Below are 18734 nucleotides of genomic sequence, written 5' to 3' on the forward strand. Positions count from 1 at the left end.
AATTGTATGTGTGCCTAAGTGCATTTTCGATGTTGAAGTGCATAATACATAGTAATACCCGAAATAATAAACATTAAATTCCGTTTTGTGTAAATGAAATGAATTGTGTGAATTTATGAGTGTATTCGGGCATATTGCTGACTTTTTCCGATTGATCGTTCATTTTTCGAAAATTCTAGCATTTTTTGCGGATGAAAGCAGTGTTGCCACACGTACAGATTTATCTGGATTGGTACAGATTTTTTTCGTTATTTTTGGTACAGATTCTGTACGGTACAGAGTACAGATTTTCATCAAAAAGAACAGATTGGTACAGATATGTTTTGCCCCAGATCAACAGATTGAATCGTTTGTTCCAGGCTGAAAAACCTGGATTCACGATGCTACATGAAGAGCTGAAAATTTTTATTTGATCATTCTCACCAATATCTACGAGGAATCTCACGTTGTTTCAATGTCCAATGCTTTTATATATGAAGATCATTTAAAAAGCAACAAGAATTTTAGGTTGGAATAGCAACAGAAGAAATTATCAGAATAATGGACAGCGGAAGGCAGATCATTTCAAAGGATATTTGTCGCAGTTTTTTCGTGGAGCTGATCAAACAAAAGAGAAAAAGATTCGATTTTGATGATTCGACGCTCAAGTCTACGGCAATGTTAAATCCCAGAAACTTTTCCAACTTGACTAGCATTAACGTTGTGTTAGAAGCGTTTCCATGATTCTACAATGGGAATGTACAAGATGTGGAGAATTAATTCTGTAGCCTAAAGATAAAATTACTCCGTACGGAAATCACAATTTCAGAAAACGAGCATGTGCAGGGTTGGTGGACAAAAATTGAATGCCTAAAAAGAATTGACGGTTCGCTCGCCTTTTGGGCGCTTCGATGCCTTGTTTGTACCGGAAAGTGGTAGTTTGTTCCGCAGTGGTCGCAGTGGTAAGTTGTCAGAAGTTTGTTCTGCAAAGTGGTCAATTTCTAATATACATATACCAAGTGGTATCTGATTTTCCAGTTGTTGATATCGATGATAGAGAAGCGTCCAGCTCTACGGTGGAGTGTGAGACTAACGGGAACCAGGATATTGTAGCAACCGTGCTGAAAGTGTATGCGCCATGTCCCCTTGTCAACCTAATGATGTCATGCCTCAGAAGTTTGTCGAAGCCATCGTGGACATGAGTCTGCTTCGGACAGTAGACCGCGATACAGATGAAAGATCCGTTTGAGGTTGTAATCTCGATGATATAGAATTGGGGAGATGACAGTGACTTAAACTCCTTGAGCCTCCACTAGTGTCCAGCCCCAGCAATCGAAGATTTAGGAATTAAACCGACATTAGAATTCGGGGGTGTCCCCGCCAGAAACCCGATGTCAGTATCATGTGCTCTGAAAAACTTGTCAAGCTCTAGCTTTAGTTTATTAAGGAGCAATCATTTCATTTAAAAGGATTGATTTTATCCTGTTCGTCTTTTTCAGTATATGTCAAAAAGTAGAAGCGTAAACTACATAGTTTTTTGCAACTTCGAATATGTGGAATTTCGTACTAATGAGAGTGTTTTTTGCGGGGAGTGTTACATCATTACTTCAATATGAAGAAAAAATCATGCGGAAAGTCATCGTATTTTGGTGGAAATCATGGTGATCATGCTCCAACTGAGCGAACGTGTCAGACGTGGTTTGTACGGCTTAAAAGTGATAATATTGACTTGGAAGACGAAGAACGTTCCGGACCGCAAAAAAAAAGAAAATGAAAAATTAGAGGCTTTACTCGATCAAGATCTGTCACAAACGCAACAAGAAATTGCAGATACACTTGGAGTAGCTCAGAAAACCATATCCGATCGTTTAAAAGCAATGGGAATGATCCGAAAGATAGGACATTGGATGCAGTATGAATTGAAACCACGAACGCCGTTTTTTCACCTGAGAACAACTGCTGCAACGGCATAAAAAGGTTTTTTTTTGCATCGAATTGTTACTGGCGATGAAAAGTGGGTCCATTACCACAATCCTAAACGTCGGGCAACGTATGGATACCCCGGCCAGTCATCAACCTCGACGGCCGCGCGGAATATTCACGGCCAGAAGGTTATGCAGTCTATTTGGTGGGACCAGCTGGGTGTGGTGTACTTCTTGTGTATCTTTCGTTGCTTGGTGTTTTAGTGGTGCAAACAAACATTGAATGCAGCTTTCAAGTTATTCTCGCTCAATCAGGAACATCTGCGGTGTCCGCGGAACCCCTTATCTAAATATGTAGGCATATTCGAGTAATTATGACTATTTGAAGATTGACAAAATTCAGCTAATCTAATTTTTTCACCTCATAACCTGTAGATAATGATTTTTCCAACAACTTTTTCAAACATCAATTTCAATCAAACAACAAGTATTCAAGGCATGATTTTTTACAAAAAAAAGTCACAGGAGGGTTGTGTCCGAGACACGACCGCATAATTGACGCAGGATTCCGTTAGGTTATCTGTTGATTTTGGATAATTACATTTTTAAACTCTTTGATAATGATTAGGTGGACCTGAAAAGGGCCGTTTTGTTTGGTTGTTGGGTATTGTTTGTTCATTCCACCAGTGTTTACTGAGTAATGATGACAGAAGGATGATAAACAGTCGTTGGGTGGTACGTATCAGATAAAGGATACCGATGTGGAACGAGATATGATGAGAACCGCCCTCTATGATCCTAGACGAGATGCCTCTTGTGATATGTATTGATGAAATAAAGAAAAAAAATTCACCAATGTAATATAAAATAATTATTAATACCGAACACAATTATCAATTATCTTATCAGTAAAAACATGTTACTTTAATATAGCGAAAATATATTTGAAATGGGAAAGGTAATTTTCTTTTATATATTTTTACTCTGATTGTTTGTTCAACCCAATGCTAATTTTAATTGGACTAACAATACCTAATACTATATGTACTATATGTAGTGAGACTCTATGTTGTACAGGAAAGGGTTAACACAACGGCTATCGTATACAATTTTACACCTACCCTTGTGCTAAATTTTATGGAGCTAAATACGGAGTTTCACGAAGCAACCAACATTAAAGTTCCATATTTAAATTTTATTTGCTAGAATTATTCGTATCACTCTTCTTACTTGCAATATAAAAAGGCCCCCTTTCATGTATTTGCAATGCCGATTTCCATCAGGCAGCTTGGTTTTGATGTCTCTGTTTGGGAACACATCTCGGCGGGAGCAAAAGCTCCCCCTACTTTCATGTATTTGCAATGCCGATTTCCCCTAGGCAGCGTGGTTTTGATGTCTCTGTTAGGGAACCGCCGCATGTGTCGTCAATTTCGACCAATCAGAAGTGGGTATTTCCGTTAGGATAGGAGTTGAGATTTTTCAATTGTTTGATAGTTAGTTTAATGATATATATTATTTTATTCAATATAAAAAATTGTTATGGAGTGCCGAAATCGATTGACGCAAAAATTTCATCAATCCATCATGAAATGATTGAGCAATAAGCGTTTGAAATTGGACAATTTTCGCGATGTGCTCGATTCTCGATTTTCAATTTGTACCCCAATATGTTCCCAAAAGACGTAATCCTACGTCAAAAAAAACACAAAACTTTCACGTAGAGTTGGTTCATTACATTTTTTCAAAGTAGTACAATCAACAACTTACTTGTACTTTCCAGAATCGTGGATCATCTGATCGTTCTCTCGGGTCCAGTAGTTGAGTGAGGTAGGATGGGCTTCTATGTTACATTCCAGCGTGACGTTGTATCCCACCGGAATTCCGACTAGCTGATGCGGTATCCAGAGCATCGGCGGGACTGCAGGTTGGCGCATGATTTACATGAAGACAGAATGATTACTTCATTGGATTATCGTTTACGTTTGAGCTTCACTTACAATCGACACTGACTTTAATTCTCTTCGATACACTTGGCGGCACACCGTTGGATGCGATGCAGAGATAGGCGCCCATGTCGAAGCGGGAGACACGTGAAAGTGTCAATGTGTCACCCTCCCATTCGAGCACTGCGGCCAAAGAAATAAAACGATAAGATTATAATACTGCTCCACAGCACGGATGTCATGGTGCTTCGCAGTGGAAACCACCTTCGCTTCTAATTAACTCTCAATTAACCTATCTTACCGCTGTTGTTTTTCGAGATGGCAATTTTCGTGTTATCGTCACGCTTCCACTTGATCGACGGGGGTGGGCTTCCGGTGGCTTTGCAGCGTAACGTCACGTTGGCACCTTCCCGGACGATCACGTCGCTCGAGGAAACCGAATCGTCGATATTGGGTGGCACTGAAAGTCGAAGATAAAAATGTAAGTTTGCGGATGGAAGCGGATGTAAAACCACTGGAAAGCCGCAGCGGGACCAGTAGGGCGAGGGGATGCAATTTCAAATTAAACTTTTAGCGACGGTTCCGCTCACTACGGCAGAAGATGAAGCGAACGCGGAGAGAATGAGGGGTGCGGTATTTTTTGTGTGTGTGTGTGTGGTGAAATTGGTAGGAAAGTAATTTCGCCTCCGTTGCTGATTGAAACGAAAATCTTTTAAATCGTTCAATTACTTCCTGCAATGCCGAATGACTTCTCCACAGACTGTTTTCGTGGTTAACAACGTCTCGAAAATAGGGATGAACAGCGTATCTGAACTGATCAGTTATGTTGTTTGTGATGTGGAGAGTTACATGTGGTTTGCTTCTCATAACTTTAACTTTATCGTGAGTGAAGGTAAAACGCATGTTATATTATTGGGACCTTGAATAAGTTCACACTGTTTCTCAACAGATGACGTTTGGAGAACTACGTTCGTGTTGTTCGAACTGTTAACGCTTTTATATGTATAAGGCAGTACTATTAGTAAGTTTGAAATTCATTCTATGTCATTGCACTGAAATGTACAAAAGTGCAAAAAGAGTAGATAGCGTTTGAGTTCAGATATAATTTTCACCGCGCCTAAATTATCCTACCTAGTTCGAACTATATTTTTACGCATCAGTAAATCAAATTTTATAGATGAAAAGCAAGCCGATGATGAAATGCGTCCCTTGTCGGTCTCTAGGGATTTACATTGAGCTTTTCGTGCTTTTGTGCAATATTCATCTTGTTCTTTCAGAACGGTCGGGCATTTTTCGTCAAATATATTTCTTCTGACTTTCATTGTGTCACACACATTTTAGAGCTTGCCACTCAGAATACATTCAAGGCGTGTTGTTTGGTATAGAAATCTCAACTAAGTACTACTAAAAATGATGCAAGTAATACTACGATGAGAAGGCGAACGTTGGGAACGTTAGTGCTATTGAAGAAGAACATGGAGAGAGTCGTTATTGTTTTTTCTTCGAATAACAATTTCTCGCGTCATCGTACGACACCTTCTATGATTTTAGTAATGCTTGCGCACTAAATCTAGACACGTGCTCTCCAGCAGATGTTTTATCAAAATTGATGACAATAACGTGATTGTCATTTTGTAAACTGATGTAGCGTGCGACTTTTTGACCATCCCTATTACCATCCCATCCCTATTATGTACGGAACGTGGATGCCTCGGGCTTGCGGTAGTTTCGCGTTGTGGATCGTTTGAGGAAGAAACGATTATTATTCGGCAATAGTTTGTCTGCAGAAAAAGCTGCTTGCGATACGGAAATTCATTACAGCTCCCAAACAGAAGTTAAGACGCGAGAAATCAGATTGGCCTTGGAGCGTCGTCGCGTCTGTGTGCTCAAGCGTCCTCCAAGTGTGTCCACCGTGTGGAATTTAGTGTTAGAAGAAGGTTACTGAATCGCTGACGGCGTGGAAGGAAATTGAACGCCTGTGACTTGCACGATCGATCATAAGCCACGCGCTTGCGAGTGACTGTATCGAACCGAAACATGGTCTGTCCTTCGGTCGGTGCATCTAAGATGATCAAGTGATACAGTGAAACGCAAGTTTTCCCACCTCGGCTAAATGCCAGCAGCCACGGCAGAAGGCAAAAACGTACAAGGAGTTTCATTCTTGGTGCTAGTTCGGATGAAGATTTCCCATGTCTCGGAAGCACGTGTTGAAAACGTGATGGGCGGGTTGTGAAGATAATGAAGTGAGAAAGTAAAAAGAAAATACCAATACCAAAGTACCAAGAAAAATAGTGGCATGTGTTAGTGTGAAGCGGAAGAGGAGGCACGGCCATTTTCTTTGAATTAGAGAGGAGATTGTTTTGTGTTTGGAAGTTGAGAGAGTCCGACAAGTGAGCAGAGCACACCTTCGACACACTGCAGAGCGGAGAACACGAAGAGGAGCTTAGCGCGACATCGAGGAGGAAGAACGCAGCCGTTGGAGTGGCGTGAAACGCTGCAAAGGGAAGAGTAGATTCGAAGCTGATGGATAGGAGAGCCAAGCAGACTTATACAACGAAGGTAAGTGCACCGTTTGCATGTGCTTGAGTGTATGTGTTGGTGAGAGCGTCCTGAGCGGACAGATGCGCAGGTAAATGCAGCGCGCGCTCCGGTTGTATTGTTGATCTGCTGTGTTTTATGAGGAAGAGTGAACGTGTTGGCAACATTTCCGGTCATGTAAGGCCAATGATGTTACACTGAGCAAGTGTGATTTGAAGTATTTCAATAATTCGTTGTGCTCATTCAAAAATACTTCCAGCTCGCCTTCCAGATACGCCTGGCTTTAGACGAAGTGAGGTTACTTGCGAATGTGTAGATGAATGTTTGATCTAGCACTATTTGTTATTTAATAACATAAAAAAACGACCGACGGTTAAATTATTTGAATATTGTTTGTCCAAAATTACCAAAATAGCGATTAAAAATAGGGTATGGGGGCTTAAATTTGTGGTTATATGTATTGTTTGAAGCTAAATTAATGAATAAAAAATATTCAGATTTTTTTTCTGCATAGAGGCACTCTAATTGGTATTAAATATTTAGTAATCGGTATCCTGGCAGTATCGGATATAGTTAACAACCTATTCTCATGCTTACTAAGTATTTTGTGCATAATTTCATCAAAATCGGTCGAGCCGTCTCGAAGGAGTTCGATAACAAACACCGTGACACGAGGTTTTTATTATACTTAACCCTCCAAAACCCATTTTATTTTATTTGCGTGAAAAAACTATGTTTCATTTATATCACAAAATCAGTAATCCGCCTTAAGGCGGGGTTGGGTATCTGGTCGATTTTTTTTTTCTTTTGCACTGCTCGTAGTAGTTATTCCTTATGATGGAAAGCATAAAAACGGTTCTGGTTTAGCTGCAGGTGTGAATTGATGTCGCATCTAAGGTATATGACTTGCGTTTCCGATGTGCATCTCGGGTTTTTGCAAGTCCTCTTTCCGAAGTATCTAGAAAATGATCCATTCTGTCATGTCTGACATCAGAACTTACGCTTTAAGTGGATGGTTTCTTTGTGGTGATCATACGTGGGTGACCGGGAGTTTTTGCGACCGAAATCGAATTATTTTTTTCTATTTTATCTCGAATTTTCGACTTTCGACATGAAATACTCCTAGTAGAAACCAGTCAACATAAAACCAATATGTTTGTATGATAGATGAAAGGTGAAGACGTGCTAGTGTGGGTGAACATTGGAGAGGGTAGATCGTACAACTTTCTACAATAGGGTGAATGGTGAATACAGAAACGCAGAAAGCGATCTATTTCCCGCTGACTGTCACTCCGACTGTCATTCAATTGCGTTTTCATTATGGCAAATTTTATGGCAAATTTTATGGCAAATTTTATGGCAAATGTTAGAGTTCATTAACACTCCTATACTCGCGCATTGGTCTGTCAGACCGATAAATCAATAATTCGTTCATTTCTCAGAAAATATCAACACTACGACTTTGCGATTCTCTCTAGCTTCGTTATTCGTCGTTCGTCATCGTTTAGCATGTGTTGGTACAAAGAGGATGTGTGCCACTTTTTTAACACTTTCGGTCTGACACACCGACGCGAGTATAGGAGTAACTTTTTTGGACAAGTCCCTTTTTTCATATTCTAGAATATTGTTGAATGAAATGAATAAATTAATGTTAGTGGCGTGGAATATTTATTGAACATAATGTATAAGATCATTACCGGACTATTCTTATTTGATTTCAGTGCCTTTTGTAACTGGATTTCACGGATCCATATATTAACTATTCGTCGATATATTCAAAAGCAGTTCAAAAGCAAAATATAAATGTTTGACTTTCGTATAGTTATTCGCTAAATATAATGGTCATACATATACACACTTGTGAAAGAATTTCACTTGTGTAAGAATAGTAAACAGTAAACTATAAACTAATCGGTAGCTTTGGTTATTTTTAACAGTTTCAGTTTCGGGGATATTTTTTTTATAATGTACAATATCGACAAGAAAACAAGAAAAAGAAAAGGAAATTCTTTTGCTTTTACATAATCTTTTTATGCCCCATCTAAAACAAGGCATTAATTCTTACTTTACCAAGAAAACAGAGACATGCGCTTTGGAGATTGCGAAATTCCTGCCATTTTAGCAGCTACTCTCGACGCTGAAGACGACAGAATTTCTCTATAATAACGTGACAGTCAACCCGTTTCAATAATGTTCCATTTATTTTCATGATTTGTTTTTGTAAACGAAACCTTAACATGTACAAGTATTAATAATTCTTATCATAATTATTGTATAATATTTTAGTTATATCAATTACATTTTCATTAATCTTAATAGTTTTTTGTTCAATAATATTAGAAATATGCAAACATTATATTCCAGAACCTTTATCATCTGGTAATTATCTAGAAAGTCGTTATACATTCTTCTCTTCGATAAAAGACTCGAAAACACGCAACAACTGCATGAAGTGTAAAAAATATGTTTGTTTCGAGCATGCAGTTATGCTATGTTCTGATTCTTACTCCAATGAAACCACAATCAATTAATACGTTTTTATGTTATTTTATAGCTCTTTATACTTCCATGAGTTATATTTAGTTGCTTACTATTAATCAATAACAGTGAAAAATTCGAATTTCGTTATTTGTGCTGGAGTATCAAAAATTACACTATTTTGAGGAGGCTGTTAAAACATAATTGAGGATGACTATTAAAACATAATAAAGACGAAGAAAACATATTTTTTTGAAATTTTCTCATTCAATCATACCCTTTTCTTCAAAAAAATGCCAATAAAACCCGAAAAATACACAATGGCAACATTACAGAGAAGTTCAATTTTCGGTCTGTGACACCGTGCGCGAGTATACGTGTTATGATTTTGCACGCGAGTACAGGAGAGTTAATTCAAATTCTAATTCAACTTAATTAAATCTAATGGACGACACTTGTTTTATGTGATGGTAAGGTATCACTAAAAAAACTTAGAAAAAAATGGAAAGGGTTGTGTCTAGGACACGACCGCATTTGCGACGTAGAACTACGGTTTTATTTAGCTTGTCCTGTAATTTGTATGTTTGTAACATGTTTGTCTGTAGCGCTTTACCACATTAATAGAAATTTGAACCCCATCCTGTTGAGCGATTGATCTGAAATTTGGAACACTCCTTTATCTCTGCAGTCATTATGAAACTGCGTATTTCATGATTTTAAAAATCCAAGATGGCGGCCACTACAAAATGGCGGATTACATATTTTCTCAAAACCCCATCAATATGGGTATCAAATGAAAGAGATTGACTAGTAGAACACAGTTATTTATGAAAAATGCAAATCCAAACTGGCCGCCGTAACAAAATGGCGAATTACATATTTTTCTCAAAACCCCATCAATATGAGTATCAAATAAAAGGACTTGACTAGTAGAACACAGTTATACATGAAAAATGCAAATCCAAAATGGCCGCCACAACAAAATGGCGAAATATATTTTTTTCCAAAGCCCAATCAATATGGGTATCAAATGGAAGGGTTTGACTAGTAGAACACAGTTATTCATGAGGAATGTAAATTCAAAATGTCCGCCATCAACAAAATGGCATATCACATATCATACATCTGAAATTTGGAACAAACTTTTATATCTGCTGTCATTATAATACTGTGTATTCTATTTCCTTTGAAAAATCCAATTTGGCCGCCGGTTAAAAATGGCTGAATGGCTTGACTAATACATCACAGTACATCATCAAAATATTCCGAAAAAAATTAGGTAAGAAATAAAAATAAAAAAAAAGTTGAACGGTTTTATCGTAGAGAAGTATACTAATCATACAGATAATGTACTAAAAACTAGAAAATATAAAAATAAAAAAACTTTTTAAGTTAAACGGTTTCATGTACAAAAGCTAGAAAATAATTAGACAAATAGCGGTTAGTAGTTATCGCATCAAAAGGTCAGGTGGAACACTAGCATTTCCGCGGGGATTTATACCATGCTTAATAATTCTTTTACATATCCGATTTTCGTCCGGAGAAAGATATAGGGGAAGGGTGGTAAAGACGGACACTTCAAATAAAAGTTGATTCTTTTCGTGAATTTCACAAAAAATATACAGCTATCTCACCACAATTCTCTCTCCACAGGTCTCTTTTCATAATAAAATTTGTCTATGAGGCAGAAATTATGAAAAATAAATGTGTCCGGCATCTTTGGAAAGATTATATTAAGATTATAAGATACTAGCTGACCCGGCAAACTTCGTCCCGCCCAAAATTTATTTTTCGATATCACATCCACGTTTTCTCACTAAGCGCACGCAGTGTCTTAGAATATCAACAAATATTCACGAGTAACGAATATGATTTTATTTCAGTGTAAATGACTTTTTTTTCAGCTTGAAACACACTTCCCTCATTATATAGATGACAATAACAAACATTTTGTTCATTTCACTGATGCATGAACAAATTTGCTATAATGAATGAATGCGGCATTGAGTGGGGTTCATAACTTCGCTGTTATTTATGCAACAAATAAATACTCATCACATTCGAAATGATATTCGTTCTGGCAGTGAATTTTACAAACACGGCATCCGGCAGCTGCAAAGCAGCACGGGCTCATAAAACATTTGGATAGAGACAAGCAAAAACCCGCGAACGATCCCTACACGCTGTATTTATTGTATTGCAAGCAGCAATACAATAAAAGTTCGAACTAAATAAAAACCATCCGCACACAGCAGCATCAGGTTAAAGGTAAACAACAGCTGATATTCATTAAGCTAAAATGAGATTCAATTCTGACGTCTCGAATTATCAATATGAAAATGACACTGAGTGAAAAAATAACCTTCAAAACATAGTGAAAAACAAAAGTTCATCTGCTCATATTCACTAGTTGTCTGGATCTGTCATTTTGATTTTCGTTTGGAGTATATAGGTTTTCGATGCAACTTAGCCCGAAAATCTATCCATTTGAGCTTAGCGATGACGATTTTTTTTCAACACTGAGCGCACGTTCATGGATCCAATCGCAGAACTGTTTATTGATTGATCTTCTAATCTACAAATTAAAATTATTTTTTACTATAAAATTTCAGTACTTCTACCAAAACTCGACATTATAATCTCAGATTATTTTCAAACACATTTCTCGTGCAAGATTTCTCGTCCACTTGCAGATAACATGTTTCTCCGTTACATTGAATAAATGTTTGATACAGAAAATATGATAGAATGAAGACAGCCCTAAATCGGACAATTCCTTTCTCGAGTTTTGCTCTTATCAAGACATTCGGCGATCAATTTTTATTTATATAGATAGAAGACGATATAGTAATGCGTTTTATCACATTAAAATCCAATTCCACTTTCGAACGGAAATCAATTTTGCTACCGCAACCATCAAATGGACTAACAACGCTTGTCAATTAGTAATTGTAGAACACATGCGAATTGAATTTTTCGAATTTTCCCATTTTTCTTCAGAGTTTTCCGAAAATTTTCAATTGTCATGTTTCGTTGGAATATGTTTGGTTGAAATATGTGCATTATTCTGATGGGTGTCATATTATCATAGAAACATTTCTCGTACCCAAAAACCCCCACATCCCAAATTTGGCTCCATTTGCTTGATTAGTTCTCGAGTTATGCAGAAGTTTGTGTTTCATTTGTATGGCAGCCCCCTTATCCTTAGAGAGGGGCTAGTTCTGTCGAATCACCAAAAAAACTTTTCGTGCCCGCTAAAACCTCCACATGCCAAATTTGGTTCAATTCACCTGATTAGTTGTCAAGTTATGCAACCCCTCCCCCTCCTTTAGAGAGATGGGAGGAGTGTCTAACCACCATAAAAACATTTATTGCACCCTAAAACCTCATTATGTCTAATTTGGTTTCATTTGCAGCTCTCTCTTAGAGAGGGGGATAGAGTGTCTTCTTCTTCTTCTTAGATGGCACTACCGTTCCTAGAGGAATTTCGCCGTCTAAACGTAGTATTACTTGCGTCTTTTTTATTAGTACTTAGTTGAGATTCCTATGCCAAATAACACACGTGACCACAGTGCAAGACGAAGAAAATTTCTTTGACGAAAAATTCCACCGACCAGAACGGGAATCGAACCCGAACACCCGGCATGATAATGTGAGACGCTAATCACTCGGCTACGGGTGCACATAACATTTATTGCACCCTAAAATCTCCATATGTCAAATTTGGTTCCAATTGCTGGATTAATTCTCAAGTTATGCAGAAATTTGTAAAACATTTTTTGCACCCTATAACCTAACCACCATAGAAACATTTATTGTACCCTAAATCCTCAATATGCCTAATTTGGTTTCATTTGCGTGATTAATTCTCGAGTTGTGCAGAAATTTGTGTTTCATTTGTATGGCAGCCCCCCCTTAGAAAGAGGGGAGGGGTTTCGAACTATCATAAGCACCTTCCCCGACCCCAAAAAGTTTCCGAGTAAAACAAAACTAGACTAAAATCACCTAGAAGGGCTTGTAATTTTTCTCTTTATTCATGTTCGAAATAGTTTCTGGCATTCGGAATGACAAATTCGGATTTGGTTTTAAAAACCGCTCTGCTGATTCGTTCATGACATGTGGTTGCACTTGCAAACGTAGTTAGTGGCCATCTGTTAATAAGAGAAGGAGGAGATAGCCAAATTGTTTTCAAAATGAAATGTTTGTTTTTTTATTTTATTTTTTTATCTTCGCTTATTTTTCGTCGGCCTATTTCCGCCACTTCAGTGCCAATCACCGACATCAGGGAGGCGACTCCACCTGTTCCTACCTATCAGACTCAACAACTCATGAGCCGGGCCAACTTCTTTTACTTCCCCTCCGAAGGAAGACGTAACCAGAGATTTTTCGCCTCAGAAAATCTCAACGACGCCAGCTGGGATTGAACCCAGGCCGATCGGATTGTGAGGCTGTTACGTTAACCGCACAACCACTGGCGCCGTCTGTGTTTGTTTTTTGTCAGTGGAGTGTCCGTCTCACCCGACTTGATTAGTATTTTATTTTCGTCAACATTTTTGGAGTAAAATGAGAAAACTTCACCGCTGATTCGAAAAACTGGAAAAGAAGAGATGGTGAAACATTCACGCAACGAAAAATACCCCAAAAAATTACTCGAGAACAGTGAGCACCTTATTTTCTGCAGACGAAAACTTACATCGAGCTGCTCTTTGTAGATTACTTTTTTGTTTTCGTTTACAATTTCAACAGAAAGCCAGCTAGGTGTACACAGTAAGTGTCAAAGGTATTGATACACTGTTTGTACATCATTAAAATTTAAAATAAAAATGTAATTTATGAATTATATAGGCGTGTCCGTCTTTTCTGACTTTCTCCTACTCTGTTTCTGGTGGGATTTGGAATGGATTCTGTATTATGAGCTACTACCTAGCAACCTGTTTTTCACATGTATGGTACGCAGCAGTTTTCGACGAGGAAGTGAACATGTTCTAGGAAGATAGAATATTTAAGCTGTGTGAAAGATGACGAAATGTTGTGAAAAAGAATTATGGATATAAAATTAAATTATAATGCTTTGATTGAAAATGATGTTTTTGTTTTCCCAAAAATCGGCCTTAACTTTTCGGACAACCCAATATGGGCTATCCTGATTGATCCTGATTTTTATTTCCATTATTCTTGATTTTTTTAAATTATAGTCCCCTGCTCGTGGATGATGAGTATTCTAAGAAATGACGAATAGAAATTTAAAATCGCTACAAAGTTGAGGATATAATTGCTAATTTACTGATCTCCCGTATCTTTCCAAGGGTCAACATTACAAAAATTAAAAAAAAAACACATGCGTAAACGAATAGTGAAAGTTGTATCACCGATTGCAGCTCTCTTCCGACGTCGAATTCATAAATAATGCAAATAATCGAAAAGCGGCATTCGTTTCTGAGAATGCTGTCGAAAGAACGGCAAACTTTTTTTTGCATTCGCAAGTTTTCTCCAGATGCTGAATGGTGAGGGTTTGCGAAGTTCTTTTATTTTTTTGATAATTTCTCCGTCGTCTGTCCTCGTTCCGGTGAGCGAAGTGGTGGAGTTGACATCAAAGTCCATTGTGATTATTGAAATAAGGAAGTTTTGGAAATGACGTTTAATTTGGCTCGGATTTTTTCTCCGACTCCCAGACGAACTCATATTTATTGGTACAGCTTTCCGTGTCGTCACTTGCTATCTCCTATTCGATTTGACACAAATTTTGTATGTGTGTGCGCGTCACGCATGGTTGATAAAAGGTGCAATAGTTTGGAGGGAATGGTGGTCGAAATGAAGATAAGAAAACGCGAGTGGGATTGGCGCTTTTCGTCATAAACTCAGTATCCGTTCGACAAGCTTGCCGCAAACAGCGATAAGAATGACTCACTCGGTCGTCCAGTTAAGTCCATCGAAAAGTGAATCAACTCAGTGCCAAACAAACCAAATTTATCCAGAATGGCGAAAGTTGAAAGCATCAGCAGAAGTACAGACTTAGTGTAACTTATTGGTATCGATCTGAAATTATATATTTTTAGATGGCTCTGCTGAACAATTTAGGCACTGCATTACGGGACAACCAGCTGGATGCATTCGAAGCTGCCCTCCGGGATCGATTACCACTCTTAGAACAACTATACGCAGAATTAAACACAAACGATAGCGTTAAGTTACCCGATCGGAACACGCGAGAAGTGCTCAAAAATAGGAAACTTAAAAAATTCTTCGGTGATATGTGCTCCAAAGAAGGAAACGGTGCATTCATTCGGGTGTTTGCGCAGTTTCTGCCGTTTGCGAATGAGGTAATCCAGCAACTGCAGAACCAACATCCGATTCATCTAGCGATACAAGCTCTGGCATTCAAAAATGCCGAGGAACTGCTGAACATGTCCGATTTGGATGTGAATGCCCTGTGGAAGAAGCAAACGCCGCTCATGCTGCTGTTTAAAGTTTTCACCTCGCAGAACTACGACCAAATCCGGCGCCTCGTGAAGCTTCTAGCGACCAAATGTGCCGATGTCAATTTGGGCGACCACAAATCTCACCCACTGTCGGTTTTGGTCCTGGCGGAAAAAGTAGAACGGTGGCGAAAGCGAGAACTGTTGGAGTTTTGTTTGCAGAACTTCGACGCTGATGTTGATAGCTTCTATGGAGGACAGCCTCGGAAGGATATCGAGGCGCAATTTGATGATTTGAATATCATTAGGAAGCGGGCGAAAGTAACCGTCGGGTTGCTGAACACATTCTTGGTGGAAGGGAAAGAAGCGGAGTTTTTGGCGATGTTCGATGACTATTACAAAGATGCGAATGGTAAAAATAATTTGGAGGATGTTTACGAGCTGTTACGTCAGGCAGCAATCAAAGGTAGAGATCGATGTGTAGGGAGAGTATTCACAAAATTAACCTTCGAATCGCAACCATTTGACCCTTGCCTTTACCCAGATCGACTTGCAAGAGTATTGAAAATTGTTTGCACAAAAGGATATCCAAAAGTGCTGGAATTGTTTCTTAAGCACATCAAAGATATTCAATTTCTGAACGCTGATGTACTTCTCACGATATGTGTGCGAAATGTTGGCAAGCGGAAGAATCAAGGAACGATAAAATGCTTTGATTTACTTCTGAGCGATCGAAGAATTGACGTTGAAAAACGTGATCATTTAGGGCAAACAGCACTGCATTTTGCAGTGCAGCTCTGTCTCAATGAAATGGCGTTGAAGATCATGGTTAATCGATCGCCTTATTTGGGACAATTGAACCGATTCAACACGTCACCATTACATTCTATGAATCCGGTAGTTCTTCAAAGCTATCTTGATGCATGTATCTCATTGCGAGATCTTCGATCGGAAGATATCGGACAGGAAATTCATATAGACATGCGAGGTTTTGTGCCACCCGAGGTTAAACAACAGACGATCGAATACAAGAAAAGAAGAGCTAAACGGAGTGATCTCTTGTCCTCGGATTTGCTCACTAGAAAAGTCAGCAAAGAGATTGATTGCTTCCGTTACATTGCGCAATCCAGGGAATTGAGGAAACTTCTCAGACATCCATCAATCAGTGCCTTCCTGTTCGTCAAATGGCTTCAATTGCGGTACATAATATACGCGAAGCTAGTGTTAAGTATAGTGTTTTTCATCTCATTAAGCGCCTACGCAATGCCTACAGATGCAAACCACCAGATTATTCACACTTTCTGTACTTTCTCGTTTATTTTGTATTTTTTCCTGAGGGAAACTGTCAGTATTCTAAATCTTAAACTGCTTTACTTTCGTTCATTTGAGAACTGCATTGAGTTTACGGTATCTATGCTTTCACTGCCATGTTTAGTTACTTCCAATAAAGTTCTTCTGTCCACGGTGGTTCTACTGTCAGGAATCGACATAGTATGCAATATTGGGTCCCTCCCATTCCCGTCACTGTCTACGAGTATCGTGATGCTCGAGACCGTTAGCATGAACTTCCTCAAAAATTTCCTCGTCTACGCAGTAATACTAGTGGCATTTGGATTCAGTTTCTTTATTCTGTTTGTACCTGATAACAGTGCGACTCGAGCACTTGATACTGAAGATGCCCAATGCCCTGCTGACGCGTTCAATGGTTTCAATAGTCTGGGAATGTCTCTCTTAAAATCGATTGTTATGCTAACCGGAGAGTTCGAAGCAGCCTCAATCGACTTCAGCTCAAACGGTGCCAGTTCTATATTGTTCATCAGCTTCGTTTTTCTGGTTTCACTCGTGATTGCAAATTTAATCAACGGGCTCGCTGTTAGCGACATCACGGTGAGTAGTTTCCTGGATACGATAGGTTTGCGAAACCTGAGATGTATTTTGCAACCATTCTCTCTTCACAGGAAATCCGTCAAGAAGCTGAGCTGGTAGCATTGATGAAAAAAGTTGAAATCCTAGCACGTTACGAGCAAGGAGACAACAGGTAAATTAGTTTGTGTTAGTTTATATACTACATGGTTCAACGCGCCATCACTTCTCACCATTTTGCAGATACAAGTTCTTCAAGGGAAAAGTGTCGTTTTTTGCCTCCCACGAACCAACACTGATCATTAGACCTCGAGAGAATAACAAAATTTTAGTCAATCGTTGTTCGGCGCGAGACCAGGAAGAGTTTAGGCTCACTCCAAGCTCTGCTGGACGGAAAACTATAGGCCTCAAAGCGTTTCGCAAGTGGCCACTTTCCAGCTGGTTGCGGGAACGACTTAATCTCGATAGTTACCACGGACTGGATTCGGCGATTTGCAGTACCGCCAGAGATATAGTTTTTAATCGACATGAACATCCTGGAATTTTCGAACAATGTGAACAACGTCTTGCGAGGCTTGAGGATAAGGTTGATAGATTGGTTGAGATGCTGGGAGGGCACCAGAAAGCTGCACCCGACGCAAATGTAACAACCAGAGCCAGGAAGAGATGGAATAAAGCAACTACTTTAGTTGGTGTTCGGTGTTTTTCACCGAAATCGAAAAATGATAATCCGTGATGTAAACAAGATCAACAACGGCGCGAGAACTTTGTGTGTGTAGTTTAATGTGATAGCTCATCTACATAGAATTACATTTCCTTTCTATAATTAAAAAAAAAAAAAATCTCTCACAAACCAGTTGAACGAATCCTTAAACAGGCATGAACCACTTTGTCGCTTTCAATCAGGATCTCGTGAAAAAATGCAGCACCATAACCGCTTTGAATAAAAATGATAACGACATTCGACGCGCGACAAAAAGATGTTAACTGTGTTGGTGTTACTACACTTAAGTAAAGCATTTGATTCTATAAATCATATATTACTTTGCAAAAAAAACGTGTTACTATTTTATGATGCATGAATCTGCTGTTTCGTTGATAATAAGCTATTTGTCGAACCGCTCTCAATATGTTCATTTCAACGATACGAAATCTGATATTGCTCAAGTTGAAAGTGATGTACCGCTATGACCAAACCTAGACCCTATATTATTCTCTATAGTCATAAATGACCTACCTAACTATATGAACTATTGCCTGGTTCACAAATGAACAGTTTTTCAGCCGTTTCTTTATTTTAGATTTTGAAATTCAAATTTAATTTTATATAATTCAATTTTTCCAGTTTTGACGTAGGAATACGTTTTTGATTTTTATATAGGGGGGGGGGGGGGTTCACTCTACGAATAAAATAACGAAAAATTTTGATATTTAACCAGACCCCCTCCCCCCCAAAATTATATAAATAACTAGCTGCCCCGGCACACTTCGTCCCGCCCAAAATTTGTGTTTTGTTATCAATACCTTCAAACATTCACGTTTTCTTACTATGAGCAAGTTTATGAGTTCAATCGCAGAACTGTTCATTGATCGAT

At 38.6% G+C, this 18734-nt stretch overlaps 2 protein-coding genes across 2 annotated transcripts in view; one reads left to right on the forward strand and one right to left on the reverse strand.

Moving 5' to 3' along the window:
• The window catches only part of LOC129776607 (lachesin-like), a 263339-nt gene that overhangs the window by 35382 nt on the left and 209223 nt on the right, over window positions 1-18734 (reverse strand). The window contains exons 4-6 of the mRNA XM_055782342.1: window positions 4146-4304; window positions 3899-4027; window positions 3669-3819 (exon numbers count right to left, since the gene is read on the reverse strand). Coding sequence (XP_055638317.1) covers window positions 3669-3819; window positions 3899-4027; window positions 4146-4304 — 439 coding nt within the window. The remainder of the gene's footprint in view (window positions 1-3668; window positions 3820-3898; window positions 4028-4145; window positions 4305-18734) is intronic.
• LOC129776606 (transient receptor potential cation channel protein painless-like) lies at window positions 14738-18331 on the forward strand. The gene is made up of 4 exons (XM_055782341.1): window positions 14738-14864; window positions 14917-17163; window positions 17235-17314; window positions 17383-18331. The coding sequence occupies exons 1-4, from the start codon at window positions 14760-14762 to the stop codon at window positions 17873-17875; spliced, it is 2925 nt and encodes a 974-aa protein (XP_055638316.1). The 5' UTR covers window positions 14738-14759; the 3' UTR covers window positions 17876-18331.

The sequence above is a fragment of the Toxorhynchites rutilus genome, chromosome 3 (genome assembly GCF_029784135.1).
Source record: "Toxorhynchites rutilus septentrionalis strain SRP chromosome 3, ASM2978413v1, whole genome shotgun sequence".
Lineage (NCBI taxonomy): Eukaryota > Metazoa > Arthropoda > Insecta > Diptera > Culicidae > Toxorhynchites > Toxorhynchites rutilus.

What these genes read in the sequence shown, in the direction of transcription:
- LOC129776606 (XM_055782341.1), top strand. Translation starts at nt 14,760, where the DNA reads ATGACTCACTCGGTCGTCCAGTTAAGTCCATCGAAAAGTGAATCAACT. An exon ending in AGTTGAAAGCATCAGCAGAA is followed by an intron (nt 14,865 to 14,916) that starts GTACAGACTTAG and finishes ATATATTTTTAG; the next exon opens with ATGGCTCTGCTGAACAATTT. An exon ending in TCGCTGTTAGCGACATCACG is followed by an intron (nt 17,164 to 17,234) that starts GTGAGTAGTTTC and finishes CTCTCTTCACAG; the next exon opens with GAAATCCGTCAAGAAGCTGA.